This window comes from Lemur catta, chromosome 4, assembly GCF_020740605.2.
Source record: "Lemur catta isolate mLemCat1 chromosome 4, mLemCat1.pri, whole genome shotgun sequence".
NCBI lineage: Eukaryota > Metazoa > Chordata > Mammalia > Primates > Lemuridae > Lemur > Lemur catta.
In genome coordinates this window covers 34,480,921-34,505,669 of record NC_059131.1, presented here as the reverse complement: position 1 = coordinate 34,505,669, position 24,749 = coordinate 34,480,921, and the positions used below count along the sequence as shown (strand labels likewise).

The 24,749-nt window shown below is 47.1% G+C and overlaps 1 protein-coding gene across 2 annotated transcripts in view; it reads right to left on the bottom strand.

Annotated features, from left to right (window-relative positions):
- The window catches only part of EPAS1 (endothelial PAS domain protein 1), an 88,820-nt gene that overhangs the window by 29,577 nt on the left and 34,494 nt on the right, over positions 1-24,749 (bottom strand). For both annotated transcript variants that reach the window (XM_045549531.1, XM_045549532.1), the window contains exon 2: positions 8,945-9,135. In XM_045549531.1, the coding sequence (XP_045405487.1) occupies positions 8,945-9,135 (191 nt within the window). The remainder of the gene's footprint in view (positions 1-8,944; positions 9,136-24,749) is intronic.

Below are 24,749 nucleotides of genomic sequence, written 5' to 3'. Positions count from 1 at the left end.
TAGGGATGGCTCAGAGGCATCAAGTGAGCTTTTCTGGAAACACACACTACCACCCATCTGTATGCCTGCCACGTGCTCAAGCAGCACAGATGAGCACTGCCACTCAGAGGACACCCCGGCAGGGGCTTGGAGGACAGTGTGCTTGTAGTCACAACAGTGCTTGTGGTACTAGTGGTCCCAGTGGCAGTAGCAGTCATAGATATAACAGTCATAGTAGTAGTAGGAACAAAGATTTTAGCTGCTAATATGTACTGAGCAGTTACTACATGAAAGGTATTGCACTAAGCGTGCTATACCATCTTCACAATGACCTACGAGGTAGTTACTACTCTTAGGTGTGTTTTACACATCAGGCTTAGAGAGGTTAAGCAATTTGCTCAAGGTTTGGAAGGCTGGAGAGCTAGCAAGCCCCAGGGGCTAAATCCAGAAGCCACACTCAACCATTTATAGGCTTTGGAGTTAAACACAAATTCTGTTCCTAGATCAGCCTCTTATCTGGCTATGACTTTGGGTAAGTGACAACCTCTATGAACGTTGGTTTCCTCATCAGCTAAATGGAGATAATAATTTCTATCTCTTTGAATGGTAAGAATTAAATAAGTATGGAAAATGCCTAAAATGGTATCAACAATAGTGAATTCTTTCCCCCTCTGCTCCCTCCAAGACACTGTTACTACCCTCAAATTACTTAAAGCGTAGATGAGAAATATGTTGTGCACAGAGATTTAAAGCTAAATAGAAGTTCAAGGGTGTCATAGCGGGGTGCCCAAGGAGGGTTATAGACAGCAAGTGCTATGAGGATCAGAGGAGGAGGGGGTCCCTGTGGGGTGCTCAGAGACAACTGTACCAAAGAAGTATTTGAGGAAATGAAAAGTAGAGATTTCACTCTGTAGAATAAAAGAAGGGCCTTCTGGGCTAGATAGGGTTGGGTGAACGTGGAAAACATATGGAGCAAGCTCCCTCCTAGGACTAAGGAGAGGCCCACCTGGCTGAAGAGGAGGATACATTTCCTAGTCTCAGAGATTGGACTGGTTAGATAGGTCCAGTGTCCTGAAGGGGCCTCACATTTCAGGCACAGGAGCAGAGAAGTGGCATCTCAAAGCATTGTTTTGGGGATATTAATCTGGCAATGGCATGGAGAACAGTTTGGAGAGAGTGAAGCCCAGAGGTGCCAGCCAGAGTGAGGAGGCAACTGCATCACGGGAAGGCTAGAGAGATCCTAGAAGCAGCCTGAGAAAACATCACCCCAAACCATCCACTTTGAGTACCCTGGCCTATCTAGTATACCTATGCTGTCTGCAGAATGTAGACTCAGCTCTGGTCCCAGACAAAAAAACCTGACCCTTGGTTCTTACACTCAGGCTACAGACTTTACACTTCAGCCCCTCTTTTTTAAGTTCATTATTTAACTGCAAAGATACATTTACTTATGAAAATTTGTATTCATCCAGTGTAAACATCAATCCAAGTATGCCTCACTTGATTTCTAGAACAAGGTGATTAGAGAGTAATTTGTCACTCTCTTAACTAAAAGGAGTCTTTCAAATGGAGACTATGCTAGGGAATGTAAAATGCAATTCAATTTATGGGCCACTTGGCAAGGGACACATCAGTGCTGTGAAATGTGGTTCAAGGCCCTTGCCACAAGGGCACTGGACTTAGTTCTCTTTTCTGTTTTTCCCCAAGCCCCTTACATTTAAGCTCTGGGCTATCTGCTATTATTCCTCAAGGAGAACAAATCCGAATTAGGAGATGTTCCTACCCAGGGGCTTCCATGGCACCAGTCATCTTTCAGGACATAGGATCAGAGAATGTGCTGGAGTCACAGATGCTGCTGTTTCTGCAGAGGAACAGAACAGGGCCCGTCCCTGCCTTCGGAGCCAAGAGTTGGGTTGTACAGAGTAGCGTCCTGCTGCCTTTCCCTCCGTTTTATGAAAATGGTGGAACAAAATGAGGGAAATTCTTTCCTCTTCACACTCTGGTTCAGGCAGCTAGTCATTGGTGGTGAGGACCACAAGCCATGGGAAGGGTCTTATACCCGCCCCCCCACACACCTGATCCCTGCTAGGGTCTGCAGATAGATCTGCTCTTTGCCATCTAGCTAGTCAGCTGAACCGATGATGAGCCCAAGGCACAGGTGCTGCCACTACTACTGTTAGCTTTCCCAGTTAACATCTTCATTAAAATGGGGCTTCAGGAGAGACAATTACTTAACACTTCCAAGTGTGAGTACGCAGCAGAATCACCGCAGGGCTGGCTAACACAAAGACTATCTATCGAGACCCAGGATTGTTATAGAATTTGCGTGGCGCAGTGCAAAGTAAAAACACTGGATTTCTTATTGAAAACGTAAACTTGCCTGGGACCCTTCTAGGTATGGAGCCCTCTGAGACTGTACAGGTGCACACCCACACGCTGGCCCCACCCCAGAGTGCCTGACTCAGTAGGTCTCCGGTGGGGGCTGAGAATCTGCTTTTCTAACAAGTTCCCAGGTGATGTTGGTGCTGCTACTCGTAGGACCACAGGGGAGCACCGCTGCCTCAACTCAAGGTCCTAGAGTGACCCTCATGCTGGGGAGATCAGCCTGTTTTGTCAGTGGTGACTTATTTGGGGGATGGGTGAGAAGAGGTTTTCAGCACCATCTAAATCACACCAGATAGGTGACCACCTTCTACAGGCAAGCACAGGCCTGCCCTGTGGTTTCTGGCCTATTGAGAAGATATTTTCTCTCTTCAATTTCTTTGATCTCAGTGGTAACACTGACTTCAAGATCTGGAGGAATCCCAAAACAACCCTATTTGGGTTAACTAGGCCCAGAGGAAATAGTCCTGCTTAAAATTTCCTGTTTTTAACAGTTCCAGCACAGCCAAACGGGTTTCCACCCATGCCCAGCGCGCTTGCTTCCAGGAGGTGGCGAAATTGGCTACAGCAGCATCGGGTCAGCAGGCCTCTGGGAGGGAGGGACAAGGGCACTCTAGGGCCATGAAGGGAAACAGAACGTCTTGAAACTGAAGGCACAATGGCTGGAGGACCAGGAAGCCAGCAGGCAGCCCCCAGGGACCCTGGGACAGAGGGCTGGGGAGGCCTTCCGTCTGCAGAACTCTTTGCTCTCACAGCACCTGCCCATTCTTCTGGGAGCTTCTGTAGGGACCTGGCCGGGTCGCTTGCACCTTGGGAGCTGAGAGTGAACTAGGTCCAGGAGGCAGACCCTCACCCAGGACTCCAGGAGGCTCATGTCACAAATCTGCTGAAGACTCCTCTGCCTTTTTTCCTGTAAACATCGTGTCTTCCCTGATGTATCATTAATAGCAACTCAGTGTTAGGTATGTGGAGAAATGCACTCATGTCCTACACAGTTATTAGGTCTCTACTATGTACCTGTCTGCCTTATGCTAGGCACAAAGTAATCTGTCCCCAGGTGTCACTTACTGTGTGCTCAGTCCTGTCCTAGGGAGACTCGGGGATTCTGAGAGGTGTAAGAGCAATCCTTTCCCTCAAGAAATCTACAGACTGGCGGGGGAGAGAAAGATAAACCGCTGTAAGGCCACACAACAATGGAGCAGAAACCCTCGGTGGAAGATAAAGAGAGGAGCCCACAGTAAGTGCTCAATTAGCCACCAAGGGGACCTTAAATCCCCTTGGCCACTGGGTCTCAGTTACATGCTTCCCGGGACCCTTCAGGGTCTGACCCCGAAGAAGAAGGACGGGTTGTTAAATCCAGAAGCGCTTGCAGAGACGGCACATGCGCGGCCTGGGGAACACAAGATTCTTTAATGCTAAAAATAACCACAGTAAACAGGCTTTGATGACTCCCCACAGCCAGGATATGTGCGGGCTGAGGTTCTGGAGCACTTTTTCCGGAGCACCACTCATTTCCTTCAGGCAGCACTGCCCCTGTGGGGCGGGGCCTCCCGGGCAACAGGAGCTGAGCACTGGGCTGAGTGGGCAAGACGGCAGGGCAGAAGCCTCCTGGCGGTCTCCAAGGCCAGGCTGCCCTGTGGACCTGCTGGTCAGAATGCTGGCTACATTTTATTCCTGCAAAGTCACTTTCTTTCTTTGTTTCCTACTCTGAGAAGTTCCAGGACTGCTTTGACCGTACTTAAAGCCACTCTGATGGAGTCTTCTCAGTTCAGATGTGCTTGGCAGTCACCACTTGGTTATCATCACACAAGCTTTCCTGCTAAGGGCTTTGCCTAAACTGATTCGTCCCCTCTACCTCTGCCAGGGCCTGGCCCCCAACACCCACCGTCCTGGGTGTGCTGATTGCAAAACCACTTACTGGATCATTAGCCACAACGTTAACCCCCACCACGAGCAGGCTTGGGGTACACTCACACCTTTGGCAGATGACACTATGTCCTACCTGATCTTGCTGGGCTCCCAGAGAGCCCCCAGAGTCCACCAGCAGAGAGGCATCCCTGTGCTCTTCACATAGCTTATTATCCTCTCTAACCCTCTGTATTACCCTTCAAAAGATGTAGCACAGGGCTGGGCTCAGCAAACACCTACTGATTGAACAGACTTTTTATTTTTAGCTAAGGGAAGATCTGCACAAGGTCAGTGTCTCTGGAAGAGATTGTACATTAGCTGCTCTCAGCCATTAGCATCCTTGCATGAATCAGTGTATTGGCTTCTTTCCAAACAGGATGAACAAGGCCTTGATTGGAGAGTGGGTGGGAAAGGGGGTGGAGCAGTGAAAATGTGGGGGTGAAAGCCTGGGAAAAGAAGTCTCAAAGTAGGGCGTAAGAGGGCACCAGAAAACATATCTGCCTCCACAATTCTGCATTCTTTGCCCCACTTTTCCTGCATGGAAAGATTATGGTAAACCTTAAAATCCCTTGTCCCACATCTGAATGTCTTTCCCTTAGTAGTCTAAAGATCAGGAAATCAAATCTCTCCTTAAGACGGATGCCTTCACTACACAAATGCCAATGAATTGATAATAAGCCTCTCGTTTCTCCTCAGAAACCTCACTGCATGCTGATCTCCAGCTCCATGTAAAATGAATTTGATTTCACCATCATGACTTTGGAGAAGGCTGAAATCAATTTTATAGTGAAAATCAAATTTTGTGTATTTACTGCTGTTTAATGCCCTCAGAATGCAGAACTGACCCCCGTCGGGTCATGGTTCGTGGGGCCCATCCTGAAAGGGGATTTGAGACAATCCAGTGGTATTTCCACTGATGTTCCTGTGAGAGTGTGTTCTGTCCTCGCCCAGCGTGGAAGCTCGTATCATAAAGCTATTGTTTCAGTTTGCTTCCTGTGATATGAATCTCAATTCGGCAGCCCAGACCCACAGCCTGAATTTCTCAGCGTTGAGGTTTCCTCTCCAACATTCCCACACAGAACAGCCTACTGTGAAAATCAAAGGGAAGCGTGTTACTAAGTAAAGAAGAAATTTTCTAAAGCAAAACTTGGTATTTTTTAGCCTTTTGAACTCTGAGGTATGCAACCAGTTATTTCCTATTATAAAGTGAGCCAAAATTGGTACTCACCTTTGTTAGAAATGCTTAAATAATGAATTTGTGGTTTGTTTTGACTTGGAAAAGCATGGCAACTCTGCGTTTTGATAGAAATTGCTAAAAGGTGGGTAAGAGGATAGTAAGGGCTTACACTGGGTTTCTGTTTACATCATTTCTCCAGAAGCCTATACTTACTATAAATCAACATACTTGCTTATAATAATTTCTATTTCTAAGCTATAACTTAAGAGCTTAATATGCGGCACACTAGAGGATAAAGGGCCTTTTATATCTATTATTTCAATCATAAAACAACATGGCAGAGTGAATACCACTATCACCTTTGTGCTGATGAGGAAACTAAAGCTCAAAAAGAGAAAGAAATTTGTACAAGGTTGCAGAGAAAGAAGGCAGCCAATTGAGATTCCAGCGCAGGTCTATCTGCCCATGAATCCTGTACTCCCTTTCATTATCCTACATGTGTGGGGAAAAGTAAAATATGATTAAAAAAGAAAAAGAGCCTGCCTTATAATTTCTGAAAATAATTCAACAGTTGGTCCAGAGCAAGGGTTCCCAACCTATGGTGAGTTGTATAATTATTTCAGTATGTATTACAATGTAATAATAACAGCAATAAAGTATACAATAAATGTAATGTGCTTAAATCATCCCCAAACTATCCCCCCCCCCGGTCTGTGTAAAAATTGTCTTCCATGAAAATGGTCTCTGGTGCTAAAAAGGTTGGGGACCACTGGTCTAGAGAATGTATGGCAGGACCCTGGGAGAGAAGTCAGAGGAAAGGAGACGTTGAGAAGCCATCTCCTCCTCCCCTGGCTGTGCATGTTTTATGAGAACTTCTCCTTCAAGGACACCAGGAGCAGATGGCCAAAAGTGGAAACTTTTTATCCTTTTCCATCATTTCTTTCCTTGGGACAGAGAAGACCACAGCTGACATGCTGAGGGCTGTGGTCTATCTGGGGCCGAGCCAGAGGGCAGGCAGTCTGTGTCCACAACTTTCAACAGCTCCTGAGTTGGGACGTGTGATGTCCTGCCGTGTCCACTCTGGTCCCATCTCTGTGAGTGTGTCTAGCACACAGGGGTTCACACCAGCACACATGCAGGCAGATGTGCTCAGAGGGCCCGGCCCCCACATCGTGGGTCTTTCCAGGCCAACCTGTGAACCACTGAGAAGGACGGCAGGCTCACCTATGGGCAAACATGGAAAGCAAGGCCCTGCACCACACAAAAAGATAGGAACAATGCTCTGAACACGTGGGGACCTCCTCCTCACCCCACGGCTTGCAGCTAGCCCTCAGGTGCCTCCGTTTTACTTTGGTTCCCTGCTTTCTCCCTCTCCCCCCAGCCCCCCGCACCTGGTTAACATCTGTGCTGACCAGGTTTGCAGAATGCTCCCACCACCCCATGTCTGTCTTTCCGATGGACCAAGATTCAAAAGGACTTGAATTCCACATGCAGGTTCACCATGTGCTAAATGTTTGACTTTGAGCAACCTTAATTTTTTTGTGCCTCGCTTATCTGTGAAACAAGGAGAAACACCCTGAAAGTCCAAATTCAGGCAGAGGGGTGCCTTAGGATTGATATACGGGTTGGGCATGCCGAATCTGAAAATCCAAAATCTGAAACGCTCCCAAATCGGACATGATACTCAAAGGAAATGCTCACTGGAGCATTTAGGATTTTGGATTCTCAGATTAGGGATGCTCAAACAGTAAGTCTAATGCAAATACTCCAAAATTTGAAAAACTCCACAATCTGAAACATTTCTGGCCCCACGCATTTCAGATAAGGGATAGGCAACCTGTATCACTCCTTCTGGAGCTCTCTGTTGGTGAGGAATGGGGGTGGTGATGAAGGAAGCAATAGTTAACCCAAAGGAAGTAATATCTAAGAGTAGAATTTCAGGTACCATAGCAGGGAAGTAGAGAAGACAGTGCTGGGTGCAGGGAAGGGGTCTCCATCTAATCATTAAATCCTCCACTGTCTACTCTGTATATATGTAAAGATAATTCCAACATTACCAGACATTGCCCTCTGCTGTCCAGGAGGACAAGCCTCTTTAAAAGAAGGAGGTACACAAGTGCCCTGTGATGGAGTCTTTAAGCCTTTCTTACATCTAGCGATGCAAGCCTTGCCAGGGTTTTAGCTCAGGGTTCTCCTTCTGCAGTATCCATGACTATGACTCTGCTGCTGCCTTGCACTGTTTTCTTGAAAGTATTCAGAGAGCATGTCTTTGCCCTTGGTTCTCCCCCGCCTGCCTGCACAAATGGCCTCGTTAGGCTCATAGTTACAGGCTTAGCCCTCTAACCCTTAGGCCCACTGAGCCGTCCTATTTTCTGAGAGTCTTCCCCCCATATCCTTCCTGCGCCGCAGGGCCCAGAATAGCACATGCTGGTCTGGCCTCCCCGCCTCACGCTGGATTCCCTCTGCTCAGGGTTTCTTTCCCAGAATAGCCACTTCATAACAGGATGGCAGAATCAACCCGTCTCCAAGGCACCAGCTCACTCAGGAAAACCAACCACAAAAGAACCTTCCTCCCTGACGGTCTCCCTCGCGCTCACCCCCTCACTGCCCACCTGTAGCACCAGAGCAGCGTGGGGAGGGCACTTCGTGCTGCCCGGTTTCCTTACAGAACTGGCACACTAGATGATATTTTCACGTGGGATCTGAGGGCTGGAAGACTCCTCAGGACACCTCTTTCTGGTCAGGACTAACAGGAAATGGTTTTTTGAAGTATGTAACTCTCCGAGAAAAAAAATGTTTTGTGAGCTTGCAAGTTGCAGAGATACTAGGGAGGGTGAGAATTGGTTGGTTCCCAGAGAGGGTGACGCTTCAGGCTGTCATTCATCAAGGACTCCCCAGGGTGAATGAGTGAAGCTGGGCCAGGTGCTTTACAGTCATCATCTCGGTCAATACTTACAGATACCCTGAGCAATAAGTATTTTGAACCCCACTTTACAGATAAGGAAACCAACATTCAAAGAGACCAAATGATCAGCCTGGCCTAACTGGCTAGCAGGAGGGCAAAAATCGTATGGGCACACCTCCTCGCCACTCTGGAGAAGGCAGCTGGAAGATAAGGATTAAAATGCTTCCTATGGATTCAATCTAGTGTGGGGTACGGTCTACGGCCAGAGGACAACAAGCTGGCAAGTCAATAAAAGCTGTTCTTGGTTCTCCCAGCTCCTGTGTTCTCCCAGCCTCCAGGTGCCTATGCTCTTCCTTGGTCCTGCCTGCCCTGGCCCTTGCCTGTGGCTGGATTCATTGCGAGGGTCATTGCTGGAGAGCAGATGTTTGGTGTGAAAGAGTAAAGCACTAATGATGGCATTTCTGAAAGTTCTGCAGAGTGGACATTCCTGGGAAGGAAAACTTTCCAACTCTTGCACAACAGGGACCCCCTGTGTGTAGGGACATGCTGTTAACGCTGCCCTCCACCCAGCCTGGGGGGCCTGCCAGCCTCACCTGAGGACAGGAGCTTTTGTGTTCGCAGGAAGCTGATAGCCAGCCGCATGATGGAGGCCTTGTCCAGGTGGGAGCTCACGCTGTGAGGCAGAGGCAGCTCGTGGGCCAGCTCGTAGAACACCTCTGTCTCCTTGCTCCGCCGGCACCTCGCAGCATCTCGGGACTTCTCCTTCCTCCTCTCCGAGCTACTCCTAAATTGAGAGAGAGGGGGTTAAGCCCTAAAAGGTCACTGTCATCCTATCACATCCCTGGCCAAGACATCCCCCTGGCCCCCCAACCTCAGTGCAGCCAGACTCTTCCACTGCACTGATCTGGGCCCACACCAGTCCTCTGAGCCACATGCAAGCCACAAGAAACCTGCTTTATATCATTAGCTCTGCCTTTGTGTGTACTGGTGTCTTCTCAACCACCTTCCTCCTCTTGCATTCCCCATGGTGTCCAGAGCAGGGCTTCACATGGGTGGGGGTTGGGCAAAGACTTGCTGATTAAATGACTTAACTAGCAATGCCTTGGACCTGACCTTGTCCTCGGTTATCTGGGGACAGGGGTGTGTATCCAGGGATGGAAAGAGAAGGGCGAGGAAGCCATGACCTGGGGCCCAGGTGGCTCTGTCAAAGGTTCTGGAGAACAAGATAAAAAATTATTCTCTTCTCCTGGATAAGACACATTGAGGAAAAATGAAGCCCAGTACTGGATCTTAGATGCCATTTCATATCAGAAAGTGATTTCCACAGTAAAAATTGAAAATGCTGTTACAGCCCAAGAAGAACACTGAGTCAGACATTCATCAGTCTGCAGTACCAAAGCGTACACCTGTCAAGGGTTAAAAAGGAGTGGGCAGAAATATGTTTTCTTCCTAAACCCTGCCAGCCTGTCTCATGCTCATTGCCCCTTTTGTTGCAGGATGGAAAGAAAGGTGACACACACCAAAGCATGCCTCTTTCAGGAAGTCCTCAAGAAACCCTGGATCTTCTTATAAAGCTCGTGTCCCGTTCTAACACGGGCAAGTTTAAAAGCCAGAATGTCTGGGTTGGAATTGTAACTTTTCTGCTTGCTGGCTCTGTAAATAAATTATTTAAAATACTTAGCCTCAGTTTCCTAATTTGGAAAATGATAATATTAGTATTTACCCTTCAGAGTAACAGTGAGAACCAAATGTAGGAATTTAGGTAAAATCTTTAGCACCAGGCCTATCCCAACTATAAGCAATCAATGTTAGTTAATACTAATTTAAAAATCTGTCCATGAAAAGATGATTATGAGAGGTAAGAAGTTACAAAATAGTACAGCACAATCCTATTTTCTAGAAATTTATGTATTATACATACTACTTCCTATAAACTACATAGGAAAAAGCCTAGAATAAAATAATAACATTATTATAGGTATCATATAGTACTTACAATAGTCCAGGTACTATTTTAAGCAGTACATTAGCATCTTTAACTTACAACTACCTTCAGAAGCAAGTATTATTATTATTCCTAATTTACAGATGAGGAAGCTGGCCCTTAGAGGCTGAGTAATCTACCCCTGGCCTCTAGCAGGTGAATGCCCACTGCCCAGGCTCTGCACTGGGCCCAGGCTTTGCACTGGGCAGGTGGGCTCCAGAATCCAGGCACTTAACCACCAATGACCACCCTGTCTCTACGCAAAACTGTTAGCAGTCAAAGGGAACTGAGGTTGGGGGGAAAGTGTTTTTGTTTTGTTTTTTGCTTTGTTTTGTAGTGCTTATCAGTATTTTCTTATGTTTCTAAAAATAACCTATATTGCTTGTTTAATAAAGAAACAAGCTTGTTTTTTATTTTTTAAAAAAGTTTCCAATGCAGTTGATGGCTCTCAAGGCCTCAGTCCAGCCAGCTCCAGCGGGCTCACTCTGCCCTGCCTTCCAAGATTTCCAAATCCAGGGGCTGCTTCTCCTTTTGTTTGGCTTTGCAGCCTGTTATCTGGACAAAAAAATCAGTATTTTGGGATTTATGTTATGTTGACATGCCTCTCAAACCCCTCAAGACTTGGGGCAGAAGCACTGTTTTGACTTTACGACATGCTTCACTTAAAAAGAATGTCCAGCTCCATAGATGGGTGAAGCATCATGTACTCAGACTACAGGAAGAATTGACCAATAGCTATTGATGGCTGGGAAGAACCTTCAGAAAAATTGTGCAATGAGTGAAACTGTTTTTCTTGTCCCATGTCCCTTTTCTGTTTCCTTTATCTAACCCATTTCCTTCTGTCCCTGACTTCCAACTCTCAAGACTCCTACCCCTGCACTCCACCCTTTCCCATCCTCAGAACTTGCCCCAACTAAACCTTTAGTAGGAGTTTGCGTATTAGTTCCTCCTGTTTGCATTTTAATCCTGACTTGCAATTGTGGAGAAAAAGCCATTAAAGGTTTGCAGGCATTCTGGCACAGGAGAGGAAGGTGGGAAGGGGACAGGCCACCGAAACTGCACACATCATGCCCTGGGTCATGAAGGCCAGGTAAAAGGTGCTGAATTCCATTCCCCAGCATTAACCCCACACTCTCCAACAAAAGCATCATCAACATGTAACGCAGTCATTGGGGGCACCTAGAGAAGCCATCTGGGGTGGAAGAGATCCCAGCACAGGCTGTGGCATTCACACCAACATCTGCATGCACAAGCCTCCCTTTCCCATTGCTCCTTCTTATGAGTAGAAGAGCTGACAAGACAGAGAGGAAGAGCTAGGTAGGGAATAGGCAGAGTCAGTGCTCTGTCTGACGATGGCATTTGACATTTGAGTCCTGCCATGTTCTTCCAACCATGCAAACGTTTATTGACACCAACTTTTGTGCCTAGTGCTACACCAAGAACTTTACATGTATTATTTCACTGTAATCTTCCTAACAGTGCAATATGTTAGGTATTGTTTGCACAATTGACAGATGTGGAAACTGAGGCTCAGATATAATATGTCATTTGCCTAAGGTCACAAAGCCAATGCCAATATAAGCCCTTGGAGGGTCTATAGTCAGTGAGCAGACACACTCAGAAGCCCTGAGACACACGGAGGCTCCCTATCTAATTCCATCCTTGCAACCAAGGTGAGCAAGATAGGCATTACCATCGTCCCCCTTTCACAGATCTGGAAACTGAGACCAGACCAGGCCAAGTTACATGCTTAGGGCAAGCCAGCTAATCAGTGGCAGAGATAGGGCTAGAACCCTACTCTTCCTGGGCCAATACTCTTTTCACTGCTTAACTGTAGGAGATAGTGGCTTTAGCAAGAAATAAAGCAACAGCAACATCTTAACTTTTAGGGAAAAAAAGATTGAGAATCTTAGGCAGTTTCTTGGTTTAAAAGCCAGGGAGGCAGAATTTCAGCTGAACCTAGAAGGACAAATTACAAAGTCCTTACAATGTTTTAGGGGTTCAGAAAGCACTTTTTTTTTACATGTGTTACCTCATTTGATTCTCACAACAACCCTGAGAGACAGGAACTATTATTCCCATTTAATAGAAGAGGATGTGGAGATTTAGAGAGATTAAATAATTTGCTAAAAAACATTGTCTCAGACCTAGTTCTTCGGGGTCCAAGATCAAAAGTTCTTCCATTGGCAGCAAGGAAACTATTATTTATTATACAATTTTGACATTCCCAGTGCTGTGTTAGATAATTTTCCACAAATTGGATGTTCATACATACTATGGGGAGAAGAAGATGGCTGAGATTAGAAAAAGATATAGTGATAAAAGTTCTGTGGGGGAAGACTGTTCCTTAAGCGAGTACCCATTCACCCTGGGAAAAGACCTGGAACCTTAGGAGTAGGATTAAGAACCAGTGTCTGAGTTCCAATGGCGTGTTGTGGGGAGGAAGAGGAATCAGTGTTGTGGGCCTTAGCAGATGCAGGCCCCCGGCTGTAGGGCTGGGTGTGTGGTGGGGTGTTACCAGATGCAATTCCACAGCGCTCCGTAAAAGCAGCAAGTCCGCCTGTGCTGCAGTACCTATCCACAAAGCAGGTGGAGAACAAGCAGTTTCTGGTTTTTTTCTTTCTTGACATTTTAATATGCACAAACATACTCTCCCCAAGTTGGAAACTCACATTCTGAGACATTTGATCCCAACTAAAGGAAGCGACCACGTAAGAACCCAGCAGCCAGTCAAAAGATAAAACAAAACTGTGCAGAAAAACGTCAGCAGGTATGTGCTACAGCTTGACCAGGAAAAACCTCTTTGCCCAGAGCTTCATGATCTTAAAAACATCTTCTTAACTTTTGGGTCATTGCTCCAAGCGTGGCTTAGGGATCCCTACTTAAGTCATTAATCTAAAGATGATCTGCTTTTGGTCGAGATGATCCTAGCTTCTGACTTCCACATGAACACAGCCTCAAGCGGAGCCCTAAGATGTCACTGGCTGCACCAAGGGGGTGGTTGCTTAATTAGCTAGATTCCTGACATTTAGAGTGATTAGGACTCACGTGCCTAATGCCTGAGGCCATCCAGGTATCGAAACAATATGCCTATTACCCTATAAGGTTAAATGGCTTAGAAGCAGAATGGATTTCAGCACGTCACTGAAGCTAATTAAGCCCGCTTGGATCAGTCTATTGGTTGGTGGTGAAACTCTGAGCTGGTGCCAATTCACAAGAGGCTGTGAATGGAGGAGGTGAAGGTCAAATGCAATTGGGAGGGATCTAGTGACCCTTCAATAGGGCTGTGTGGCTGCTGCACAGGGGCTGCCTGACGGGAGAAACACACCCAGCTCAGGTCTCAGAGGCCACAAGGAGTCGCTGGCCCCCACCTTAGCAGCTGATTGCTTCATAGATTGAATTAGAGCAGAACCAAAGCCGGTGGTTCTCAGTCTTGGCTGCTCACTGGAATCACCAGAGGACCCTTGAAAATCTGATGCCTAGGTCCTGCCCCTGGAGATTGTGATTTAACCGGTCTGAGGTGCAGGCTGGGCATTGGTGTTTAAAAGCTCCCCATGTAGAGCCAGGGTTGAGGACCACTGTTCAAAGCAGTCTGTTTCAGAAGGGCTTTTTTGGGGTGTAAGGGGTGGAATTTGGAGTTAAATGTTTTTTGGAGATGCAAACAGCTGTGTTACCTTCTTAAAGAGTAGGCGGAAACAGATTTGGGGCCAGGTGCGTTTCATAAACAATCTCTTTTGATCCTCCCTTAAATTACACAGTCTTCTTGGTCCCATTATGCAGAGCAGTGGTTCTCAACTTTGGTTTGCATCAGAATCACCTGGAAAACTTATTAACACAGATTCCCAGGCCTGTGATCACATATCTGCAGAAGACTGAAAACCCAGTTTACTTCTAAAACCTAGCCACGGTCTTTCCCTCTATTGTGAACTGCACTCACGTTCACTGTGTCCAGCAAATTTGGAGCCACCTTTATGAGCCAAACAGTTATTTATCTAGGAGTGGGTGTGACTATCAGTGGACCAGATGCTGTGGCTGATAGAAAGAGGGAGGTGAAAATAATGAGACAGAGATTTGAAATAGAGGCCATAAAATAGGCAGCTACTTCCTAAAACTACCATCTTGGAAGAAGCCTATAACGTAGTCCCAGCAGGTGGCCATGGCTCTAAGTTTCTAGAGAAGTAGAGTTATTTCAGAGCCACGTAAGAAAATCAGTCACGACTCTTCACAGGACACACCTCACTTGAAACTCCAAACAATATCATCCAGCCTACCCAGCCCTTTAGTCACCAGACTTGGCTGTGGATGGGTCATGGTTGTTTGAAAGAATACAATGTGCCCTCAAAAGATAAGGCTTATGCCACAATTGAAGGTATTCAAAAGAATGGTCCTGGCTCTGAGAGCAATTGCAAAGGAGTGGCAAGAATGTTTTAGATGAAGGCAATGTTCCAGTGGCCAACTTTCTGGGTACATTCTAATGTTCAAAGCCTGTAGTGATTAGTAGGGGAATCTATTATTTAGTGGAGGGAAAGGCATCAGTGTTAGCCAGCCAAAATAGAAGATACCAAGTTGGCAAATTCAGGAGGAACCGGGCAGATCAGACAGACCTTGACAAGGGTAAAATGGCATCAATACACTTTAATATACACATATACCTCTTGTGAGGGCATGGGCTCTGTCCTGAAGGAGACCACAGCCCAGCGGGGAGATTAATAATACAGACTAGTATATCAAAAGTCCTACGATGGGGGACAAAGAAGAGGGAAGACATGAGGGCTGGAGTGGCTAAAATAGGAATGGATGCTTTCACTTGCCCCTTCCCTGAAGGAGGAATCCTGGAAAGTCTCCCATATCTCAACCTCCCCAGGCCCCTCCTCCTCTGGGGCTGAGCCGCAGCTCCCTGACCTGCTCGGATGGTCTGTGTCCCTGGAGCAGAGGGCCTGGACTGCATTCAGAGTTGACAGTAATGTCTGGGGCCCACCCAACATGGCCCGCTAATGGTCAATTCTGCTTGGGGCTGGCTGGAAATGCTTATCTGCTGGCCTCCCTGCCCCAGGCAGCCTCAGAGAAGAGAGCTGCAGATTCAATTACCAAGTAGCCCATCTGGGGCTCCAGATAACACAGCTCCTTGCAAAACCTGAGGACATGCGGTGTCCCCAGCCCAGCTGGGAAAGCCGTGCATGCACTGTACAGGAGAAGCTGTGATGAACTGTCCCTGTGCTTGGCTTCACCAAGCCTCAGCCTTAGTGATGTTATGGTCAAAATGTTTGTATCACCCCAAAATTCATATGTTGAAATCTTCACTCCCAGTGTTATGGTATTTGAAGACTGGGCCTTTGGGAGGTGATTAGGTCATGAGGGTGGAGCCCTCGTGTATGGGATTAGTGTCCCTTTAAAAGTGGCCCAAGTAAGACCCTTTGCCCCTTCCACCATGTAGAGACACAGTGAGAAAGCACCATCTATGAACCAGAAAGTGGGCCCTCGCTAGACGTTGACTCTTCTGGCACCTTGACCTTGGACTTCCCAGGCTCCAGAACCATGAGAAATAAATCTCTGTTGTTTCTAAGCCACTTGGTTTATGGTATTTTGCTGTAGCAGAGCAAATAAAGACAGTGGGGCACTCTTTATTCTACACATTAGTGAATAATACCATTTTACCTATCACACGTTACAGTTTATAAAGCATGTTATAAGTGAATCTGTAAATCTATAAGTAAATCTATAAATTTTACACAGTAGGATAGCAACAGCAGCTACCATTATCCCCATTTTAGAGATGAGAAAATTGAGGCTTAGAAAAATGAGAATAGGTGAAATTGGAAAGCCCCTGAGTTCTGATTTTCCTAAGGCCCCACGAACAGAGAGCAGGCTGCCAAGCAGCATTAAACACGTCGCACAATTACAAACAGACCTTCATTATCTGTCCATCTGGTAACTTAGCTTTTTCTGATACACGATTCTCTTTTAAAAAATGCTTTGGTGGAGATAAGGGTAATCCATATTTAGTATAGGCAGCTTAAAAAACACAGAAAGGTATGAAGAAAACAAATGGAGATCTCCTTGGATTTATGGATTTTTACTTTGCTCTTTTTACTCAACATTATGTCACATTATCAAGAATTCTTTCAAAATGTTCCTAATAGCCAGCAATATCATGCTGTATGGATGGATCACAATGCATTTTACTCTTCTTTTACTGTTGTTCAGTTACGGCTTCTAATTTTTAGCTGTTATAAATAACACTATGATGACTACCTTTGTATCAGGTATTGCTTTTTAAATTATTTTTTATAATAAAAGATGATACATATCCAGCTTGCTACCAGCTTCCCGCAGCGACCTCACAGTGACATCCCCCTGCCCTGCCCCTCTGAAAGCTAAGTACACAGATTTGGCAGCATCAGCATCCTCGGGACCACAGCCAGCACCACTGAGCCCGGGAAGAGGTGCTTCAGAGGGAGAGATCAGAGGGAAGGAAAACTGAATGTGCAGCTGTCTCAGCCTTGGACAGGGGCTCAGCCTCCTTTCTCTATCTAGTCACGGGCTCTCTTTGGCTTCCTCTTTTCCTCGTGCCCTATGCAGGTTAGAACATCCAAAGAGAGATGACCCACTATGCCGAACTGGAGTTCTCCTTTGATTCCATCCAGCTCTAGCTGGAAGATGGCCACTCTTCTTGGTCGGCAAGATCTCTTCCCCCAATGCAAAAATAAAGTGTTCTTTCCATCTTCCCCGCCCCTCACCATATCCAGTGCAGTGACGTGTACAGAAGACTTGGTGGCACCCTCACCCATGAAAAGGGGGAGGAAGCTAGCAGCTGCAGGGCCACGTGCCTGGCTCTCCATTGCTCTCTGTGGCCTCTGATGTTCGCTACCACCCGACCCCTGACACTGTGCAGACTCCAGCTAAGGGACTAATTAATTTCAGCAAGCTGAGATACTGCTGCTGCTACTATACAACTAGGAAACAACCACGTATAATACTCTCCAGGAATAAAGAACTCTCATCATACTGCCTCTAGTTTAATCCGGGAACAATCTTGTGATGTAGCTATAACACCATTCCTATTTTACACATGAGGAAACAGACCCCAAGGATGGGAGTGGCATGCCCTGCACCCTCACCAGTGAGGGAGCCAGCACTCAAACCTGCATCATCTGGCCCTAAATCCCACACTCTTGATTGTAATTGGACAACCTTTCCCCAAATGCCAACAAGCAGGTCCCTCTTACAGATTCCAAATATTTAGCTGAGCTGGGTATATTGGGGGTGAAGCTCCTAGGATACTTAATTTGATGAGCTTTTGGATATATACACTCAGTCTGGGAAGCAGCAAAGAGGGGCATCCTAGCCACCCCCTTGCCCTAGGTCAGCCCATCAACTGGCAAACTAGCCCCTGTGAGACAGTTTTCCTTTCTTGGTTTGGAGATATCTGTCTTTAAAAAAAGCAAAAAGCAAACTCTTACTTTTACTTTGCTAGCAGAGCCTACGGATGTCACAGGCTAAGTGTTCCATTCTCACTAGACTGTTTTCTTTGGTGCCACTTCTCTGGGCTTGAGGGTATTTCCCTACACCCAAGCTGCTACCAGATCTGATTTAGATTTTTTTCCTTGGGGCTTCTACCCATCAGCAGCCTTCTTCCTTTGGATCTTTCAGGCTTCTAACAGCATCATCTGTGGTTTGGCTCAAACCCTTCTGTGTGTGTAGCCATCCTGTTCCTACAACACTGCCTTCAGCTGAGTAAGCTGACAAACAAATCACATGGCAGCAGGATAAAGGAAAAGGTGGCTGAGGGGGTTGGGGACAGCAGCTCTAAACCATAAGTAGAGGCCCCACTCTCCAGCCTCACCTGTCGGGGCAGGTGTGGGTGGCCTGGCGCTCCCGGGTGCTGCTCAGCCCTAGTGGCTCGGCCACTGGTGGTGTGTTGGGCCTGCAGGGAGCTTGCCCACTGGAGACTACACCTGTAAGGGATGCTGGGATTTGACAGGAAAGCGACTGCTAACCTGTGAAGATGCACTTACAGCGTGAGCCCTGGCCAGAACGACTAGGCCAGCATGGCCTTGGCCAGATCAAGATCTGGAGGCCGAGAAGGACATTGGAATGGAGGTGCAGCTGTGGGCTTTACCCCTCTGGGACCACATGACCCAGAGTGTTTGTAGCCTCACAGCCGGGCTTGCCACCAAGGGCTGCTGAGCCCCAAGGCCATGCAGCTGCAGTTCGTGCTTGATTTTTATTCCTAGGATAGGTAGGCTGACATGGGTCTGCCCAGCTGCCTGTGACCTTGACCTCTTCACCTAGATGGGGCTGTGTGCTCCAGCTACCCAGCTGTACCACTGCTGGCTGGGGGCACCTGCCGGGACCACTTCACACAGACTTCATATTACTTTAATCACCTCTTTTAAAATCCTACCTTAAGGATCACCTGAGGTCAGGAGTTTGAGACCAGCCTGAGCAACATAGCAAGACCCCATCTCTACATAAAATTTAAAAGTTACCAGGCATGGTGGCATGCCTGTAGTCCCAGCTACTGAGGAGGGTGAGGCAGGAGGATCGCTTGAGCCCAGGAGTTTGAGGTCAAAGTGAGCTGTGATGATGCCACTGCACTCTAGCCCAGGCAAAAGAGTGAGACCCTGTCTCAAAAAATAATAATAAAATACAATAAAATACAGGAAAAGGTTAAGAATTAGTATCCATAGGAACACGGGCATTACAGTTGAAATTTTAAGCAAGAGGTGTTAAAGTGATTTGAAAGATTTAATGCACTTCAAGGAAATTATTTTTGTGTTGACAAAACTTGAGAATAAATTGGTCCTGAAGTGAAAAAAAATAAAGCATAAGTAGTACAAATGGGTTCAAATTGGAGACATTGGATTAAAACCACTTCTGTGACTTAGGTTCTGCAAATTCTTCAAAGCCGTTCACTGTTGTAGATGTTTCATAAAAATTCTAATCCAACTCTTAATTGGAATAAAAGGTTTCCATCTGGAAAGAGTCATGGTGTATACACACTCAAAGGGATGTGTGTGCGCGTGTGTCAGTGTTTTGTCAACTCTGAATCAAATCTGGGATCTGAACTGGTGCTACTGACAGCTGCCTGTGGAGTCACACACAGTAGCACTTCCCAACCTCATCACCCGGGGATCTTGTTACAGGGCAGTTTCTGATCCGGCAGGGTCTGGCTGGAACCTGAGAGTCTGCATTTCTAACCACCTCCCAGATGATGCTGATGCTACTGGTCTGTGACCTCACACTTTGAATAGAGAGAGACCCAAGGACACGTGAGATCTTGACACCAAAGACACAACGAAGATGCCATATGGCAGGGTGTTACCTGATGCCATCTTTATACAGCCTTGGACAGGGACCTGAAGTCTAACAAGTCAGGTCTTCTCTTCTGCCAGGAAGAATCCTGTTCTCTTCACACCTTTCTTGATGGGATTTCACTAAGCCCTACTTTGGCATCCCTCCCCACCTCTATCACCTCATCCCTCCCTATTTCTTAAAAATCCATCCCTCAGGGCCAGCTCAAGCCCCACGTCATGCAGGAGTGTCCCTGGCCCCCTAGCAGCCTTCCCCGTGGCACTTCCTGTCCACATCACTTACTCACTGGCCCTTCCCCCTCTCTTGCTGGCTTTTCCATGCAAACATCCTGCCCCTATAACTGGACTGTAAGTAGAAGACACAACATCTTCTACTTTTGTGTACCCTTCATAGGACCTTGGGCCAGGACAGAAAAACTGTGTAAATATTTGCTAATTGCCTGTAGGGACACAATTCAAGTGTGCCCTTTACTCTTTTCCTTTCCCTCTCAGGAAAGAAAAAGTGATCCCAGCTGCCTTGGCCTCCATCCCCAGCCCAGGGCCATCGCTCCTCTCCCAGGAGCTGCAGCTGGGCCAGCTTAGATTTCATTTTGCTCTCTGCAGCTCCTCTTCCCTTCAGTGAAGAGTTAAAGCATTGGGAAGGCTTCTTCCCGCTTGGAAATCTCCATTTCCTCCTGCAGCATGAACAAGAGAACTCTATGGACAGAGGCTGTGCGAGCCAACTGTGCAGGGAGTGAACTCATTCTGAATGGGGCTCTTCTAACAGCCGCCAAGTCAAGTCATTAAGATGCCATCCCCGAGGTGCAGCCCCCAGCGTCACCTCTGGGTACCCATATCCTCATGGCCTGCCTGCAAAAAGGATGAATGGTGAGCACAGAGCTAGTGAAAACCAGCTCTTTCATGAGCAGGCATGAGAGGACCCCATCGTCCCTGCTACGGTGGGGGTGGGGTACTGCAGAGGAGCAGAAGTAGAAGTCAGTCCTCCTCCCTCCCACCCACCCCCTTTACCACGCTGAACTAAAATGAACCCTCTGATTTACATGAGGTTGCTAAACGATTGCTCCCCAAAAGGCAACCAAGGAGGTGGGGGAGGCTAATAACATTAGAGAAAATATCTGCAATGCCAAAAATAATCCCTGTGTCATGAGAAAACAGAGCTGGGCTGCCTCAGAGGCCAGCGCTGGGTATACTCAGGAAGGAGGGGGCAGAAATTCCCCTGGCAGTGTCGTCAGACATTCTGGGTGGAAAAAAAAAAAAGGCCATAACTGGAATGGACAGTTGTCGGAGAGAACTCTTTTCAAGTACAGAATATGATTTTAAGGGGTCAGGCACTTTAATTTCAAAGAAAATAACATTTGTTTAGTCTTTTAATTTATTTCAGACACTTAAATTTCAAAGAAAATAACATTTGTAGTCTTTTAATCAGGACTGATTCTTGATCACATGCTAATAGTGAAATATCCTAGGATCTGCCTTACTAATTCCAATCTGATGCCAGAACTTCTGGTGCCTGGAATTTACAGTATTTCAACACAGCCAGAGAGGGGGGAAAAAGCACAGGATCCCTCACTCTTCTGCCCCCATCCTATAGCCCCTTCTCCCCACCCTATTAAAGAAAGAAAAAGAAAAAAAAGAAAGCAAAGTAAAATGAAAAAGGAGAATGAGAGAAAGGAGCCCGTGGATAATCTCTCCTGGACTTTATAAAGGACCCGATTCAGGGCCCATTTAAATAGTTACATGTCCAGCCCTGTGGGATCTGGTTCACCGCCAAAGGGCAAGCACTCACTTTCTCCCAACTCTTCCCCCTTCTACTCTGATGAGAAGTGAGATGTCTGGTCATTTGGGAGGCTATATTCCATTCCTTTGCAAAGAAGTCATCAAAAGCCACAGGAAATGCTAAAAGTCTTTCCCAAATTGCCATCATGCTGTCAAATGATAACATTGAGCAATTTGGGAAATGAGATTGTATTTTTTTTCCCCCAGCAATGGCTTATTCCCTCCACTCATTCAACAAATATTTATGGTTCCCATTTCATGTGCTGGGGCTGTGAGCACTAGAATGAACCGTGGAACAATGATTCCTGACCTGAGGGAGCTTGCAGAGAAGTGAAGAGTTACATCCTGAAGGGACTGGCTTAGTAGTCAGTCGATGCCATAGGAGGAGTCTGAGAAAGCCCGCACGCCTAGAGCAGACAGGTAGAGCTCTGTGCTGGGGGTGGGATTTGAAGGAGGGAGGCAGTCAGGAGGGCAGAGGGATGACAAAGGCCAAGATACCACTGCAGGCATGAGCTGGTGGGGGGCCGGTGTGCTACTGGTCAGGAGACAGGCTACAGCAGCGTGCAAGGCTGTGGAAATCAGGTTGGGGAGAATCCATTCATTAAATAAACCCTGTTGAGTATCCACAAGGTGCCAAGCACAACGGAAGGATTTAAACAACAAAAGGACAGGTAAATAAAGTCAGATGATCAGATAACAGCCTATCCTGCTGATGAATTAGTGGCCGAGGTGCCAGGTGGTGGGCAGTGCAAGCACCCAGCCTCCTTGCCCCTTCTGCTGGTCATATTTTTGCCATGCAGTATGAGAAACCCTCTTTTTTGGCACCAAAGCCAGGGAAAATGAATCCCTTTGTTAGAAGCTCTAAATATGGCAGCAACCCTTGGGCTGCCACAGACTATAGCTTTGGCACAGTCCACAGAGACCTCTGCGAGGCATTTGTGCTGAGCAGTTACTCATAAATGTTACCCATGGGATGGAAAACAAACTGCATCCAGGGCACATGCCTCCTCTGGCTCCAGTGGTGTTTCATTTATGTCCAGACTTTAGCCGCCATCTTCCAGCTGTTTCCCCTTGTTCTCACTCTCTTTATTGCTGATCAAGAGTAAGATTTGAATCAGACTTTGGAGAGAGGAACAGCTTACAAGCCCACCACCCTTTCCCCCAAACCTCTTTCAGCATGGAAATGGCTCCCTACTGCCCTCATGACAAAGTCCAAGCTCAACATGCCCCACGGGTCCCCCAGCTCCAACCTTGCTTTCCAAACTTATTAATAGCTCCCACTGGCCGGTGGCTGCGTGTCTGCTCCAGCCAGACCACACCGTGCACAAACACCCCTAAACTCAGCACCCCTTTCTGCTGCCCAGCCATGTCCCCGGTGGACTTGTTCCACCAGAAATGTTCTCCTTCCTTTCCGACCTTCCAAACCCTATACTTTGAGAGCCAACATAGGCTTCCACCTCCACCCAGCCTACACTGGTCTCCTCCACACCCCTGCCCCGAACACCTAGAGAATCAATCTGTGCCACTTAACTGCAAGGCACCATCACCTTATTATTCCTCATCTTAAGGGTTTCCTCCGAGGGCACAGGGAAATGTCAAACTTCGTAAGTATCACAGTACCTTACCCCAACAATAAAGTGTCATGTAGCTCCTTCCGACATGGTATGCTGAGCTGGAGTGAAGATAAACCGGCCACCCCATCCCCAGCTGTAGGATCAGCCTGGCAGAGTTTTAACATTTGGGTGCTTTCCAGTAGACAGTGGATGAATAAAGAGGAGTGAGGGTGGCTGTATCCATCACCAGGTTACTTAACACCCCATGACTCCTCACTGTCCCCAGGAAATAGATCTGCATATCCTCAGGGTGTTTTCACACAGAGGTGGCTGGCGGTGCCTGCCGTCCACATCACAGGTGTGTTCAGCGAGCCAGCTGCCAGTCAGCTCTTACTGACACAGGTGAACAAGCCCTGACAAGGGCAGACCCCTCCCGTCCCCAAGAGGCCAGGGAAGTTTTTGCCTCAGATCCCACCTCCTTGACACAACAGAACAATCTGTTGCCCAATACCACCGACTGCCCAGAGCCCTCACATGTGTGGGTACCCTGCTTGGAGTCAGATTGCTGGCAGATGGATGCCAGGATGCCAGAGCTTGGCCAGGGTTCCACCCTTTGGGTGATATGACATGGAGGTGAGCAAATGGGCCAAGCCTCAGGACAAACACACATACACACATCATAAACACACACACACACACACACACACACACACACACACGCTACTAAACACAAAGATCCTATGAAACAAAACGAACAAATTAAAAATCCAATGGCAACCCTAAAGACCAGCAACTGAGGTTAAAGAATGACCTACACTTTGGAATAAACACTCTCCATTAGCCCAAACTTCAATTTTAAAAATTCTACTCCCCCAACCCTCTGCCTCCCCTCACCTCAACACACACACACCAGACCAGGAGGGGTTAACAGAACCCAGCTGCTCCTCTTATCGGGCTAACCTGCTAATGGCAAGTTTCTGCCACAGAGGTTCTGCCAGTGGCTTCTGCAAATCACTTTTATTAGAGATAATGTCATTTTTACTTCATTATCTAGCCCATCAGTCAAAGAGAAAACAAATTGAGTTTTTTCCTGTGAAACACCAGTTCTGTCCATTAATGCTGACAGGTGACAGGGCACTGAAACTCCTGGGCCACACTTCTCAAGAGCTTTTGGTTAAAAGACTTGGCACTTAGCACTCTGTTTCCTGGACTGAGCAGAGCACACCTGGCAGCCTCTTCGCAGTGGTTGGTTTCTGTGTCTGTGATGCTGGCTGCACTGACTGCTCAGGAAGGGACCGCTGGCGACACCATGGCCAGCCCGCCTGCATACTCAGCTCTGCCCCGCAGATAAGACATCTGTATAACATCCAGGCAGGCGAGTGCAGGAGTGCTGTTAATTCTACTTTGTGGAAAGCAATAATTAACATGTGAGTCAGCAGCAGAGAAAGACTTTAAGCCTGGGGAAAAAAAACCACCCCAAAGTCCTGAAGCCTCAGAGGCAGCGCCGTGTTCGATGAAATGATTTGCAAGATTAGCCCGAGTGTGGGGGGACCAGAGTGGAGGTGGCTGTGTAACCCCACTGGCTCTCCTAAGTTGCCTCTCAGCTGCAACTGGGACATCCCAAATCCTGCTCCCAGTGGATAGAAAGAAAATAGGTTCATTTTTCCAGAATCAACTAAAAAATGGTCTTTTCTGTTTTCCTGCTTAGTTGTTTCCCTTAATTATTTTAAAAATGTTAGATTTAGCTTTGGTTTCATCGGAGTGATTTCTG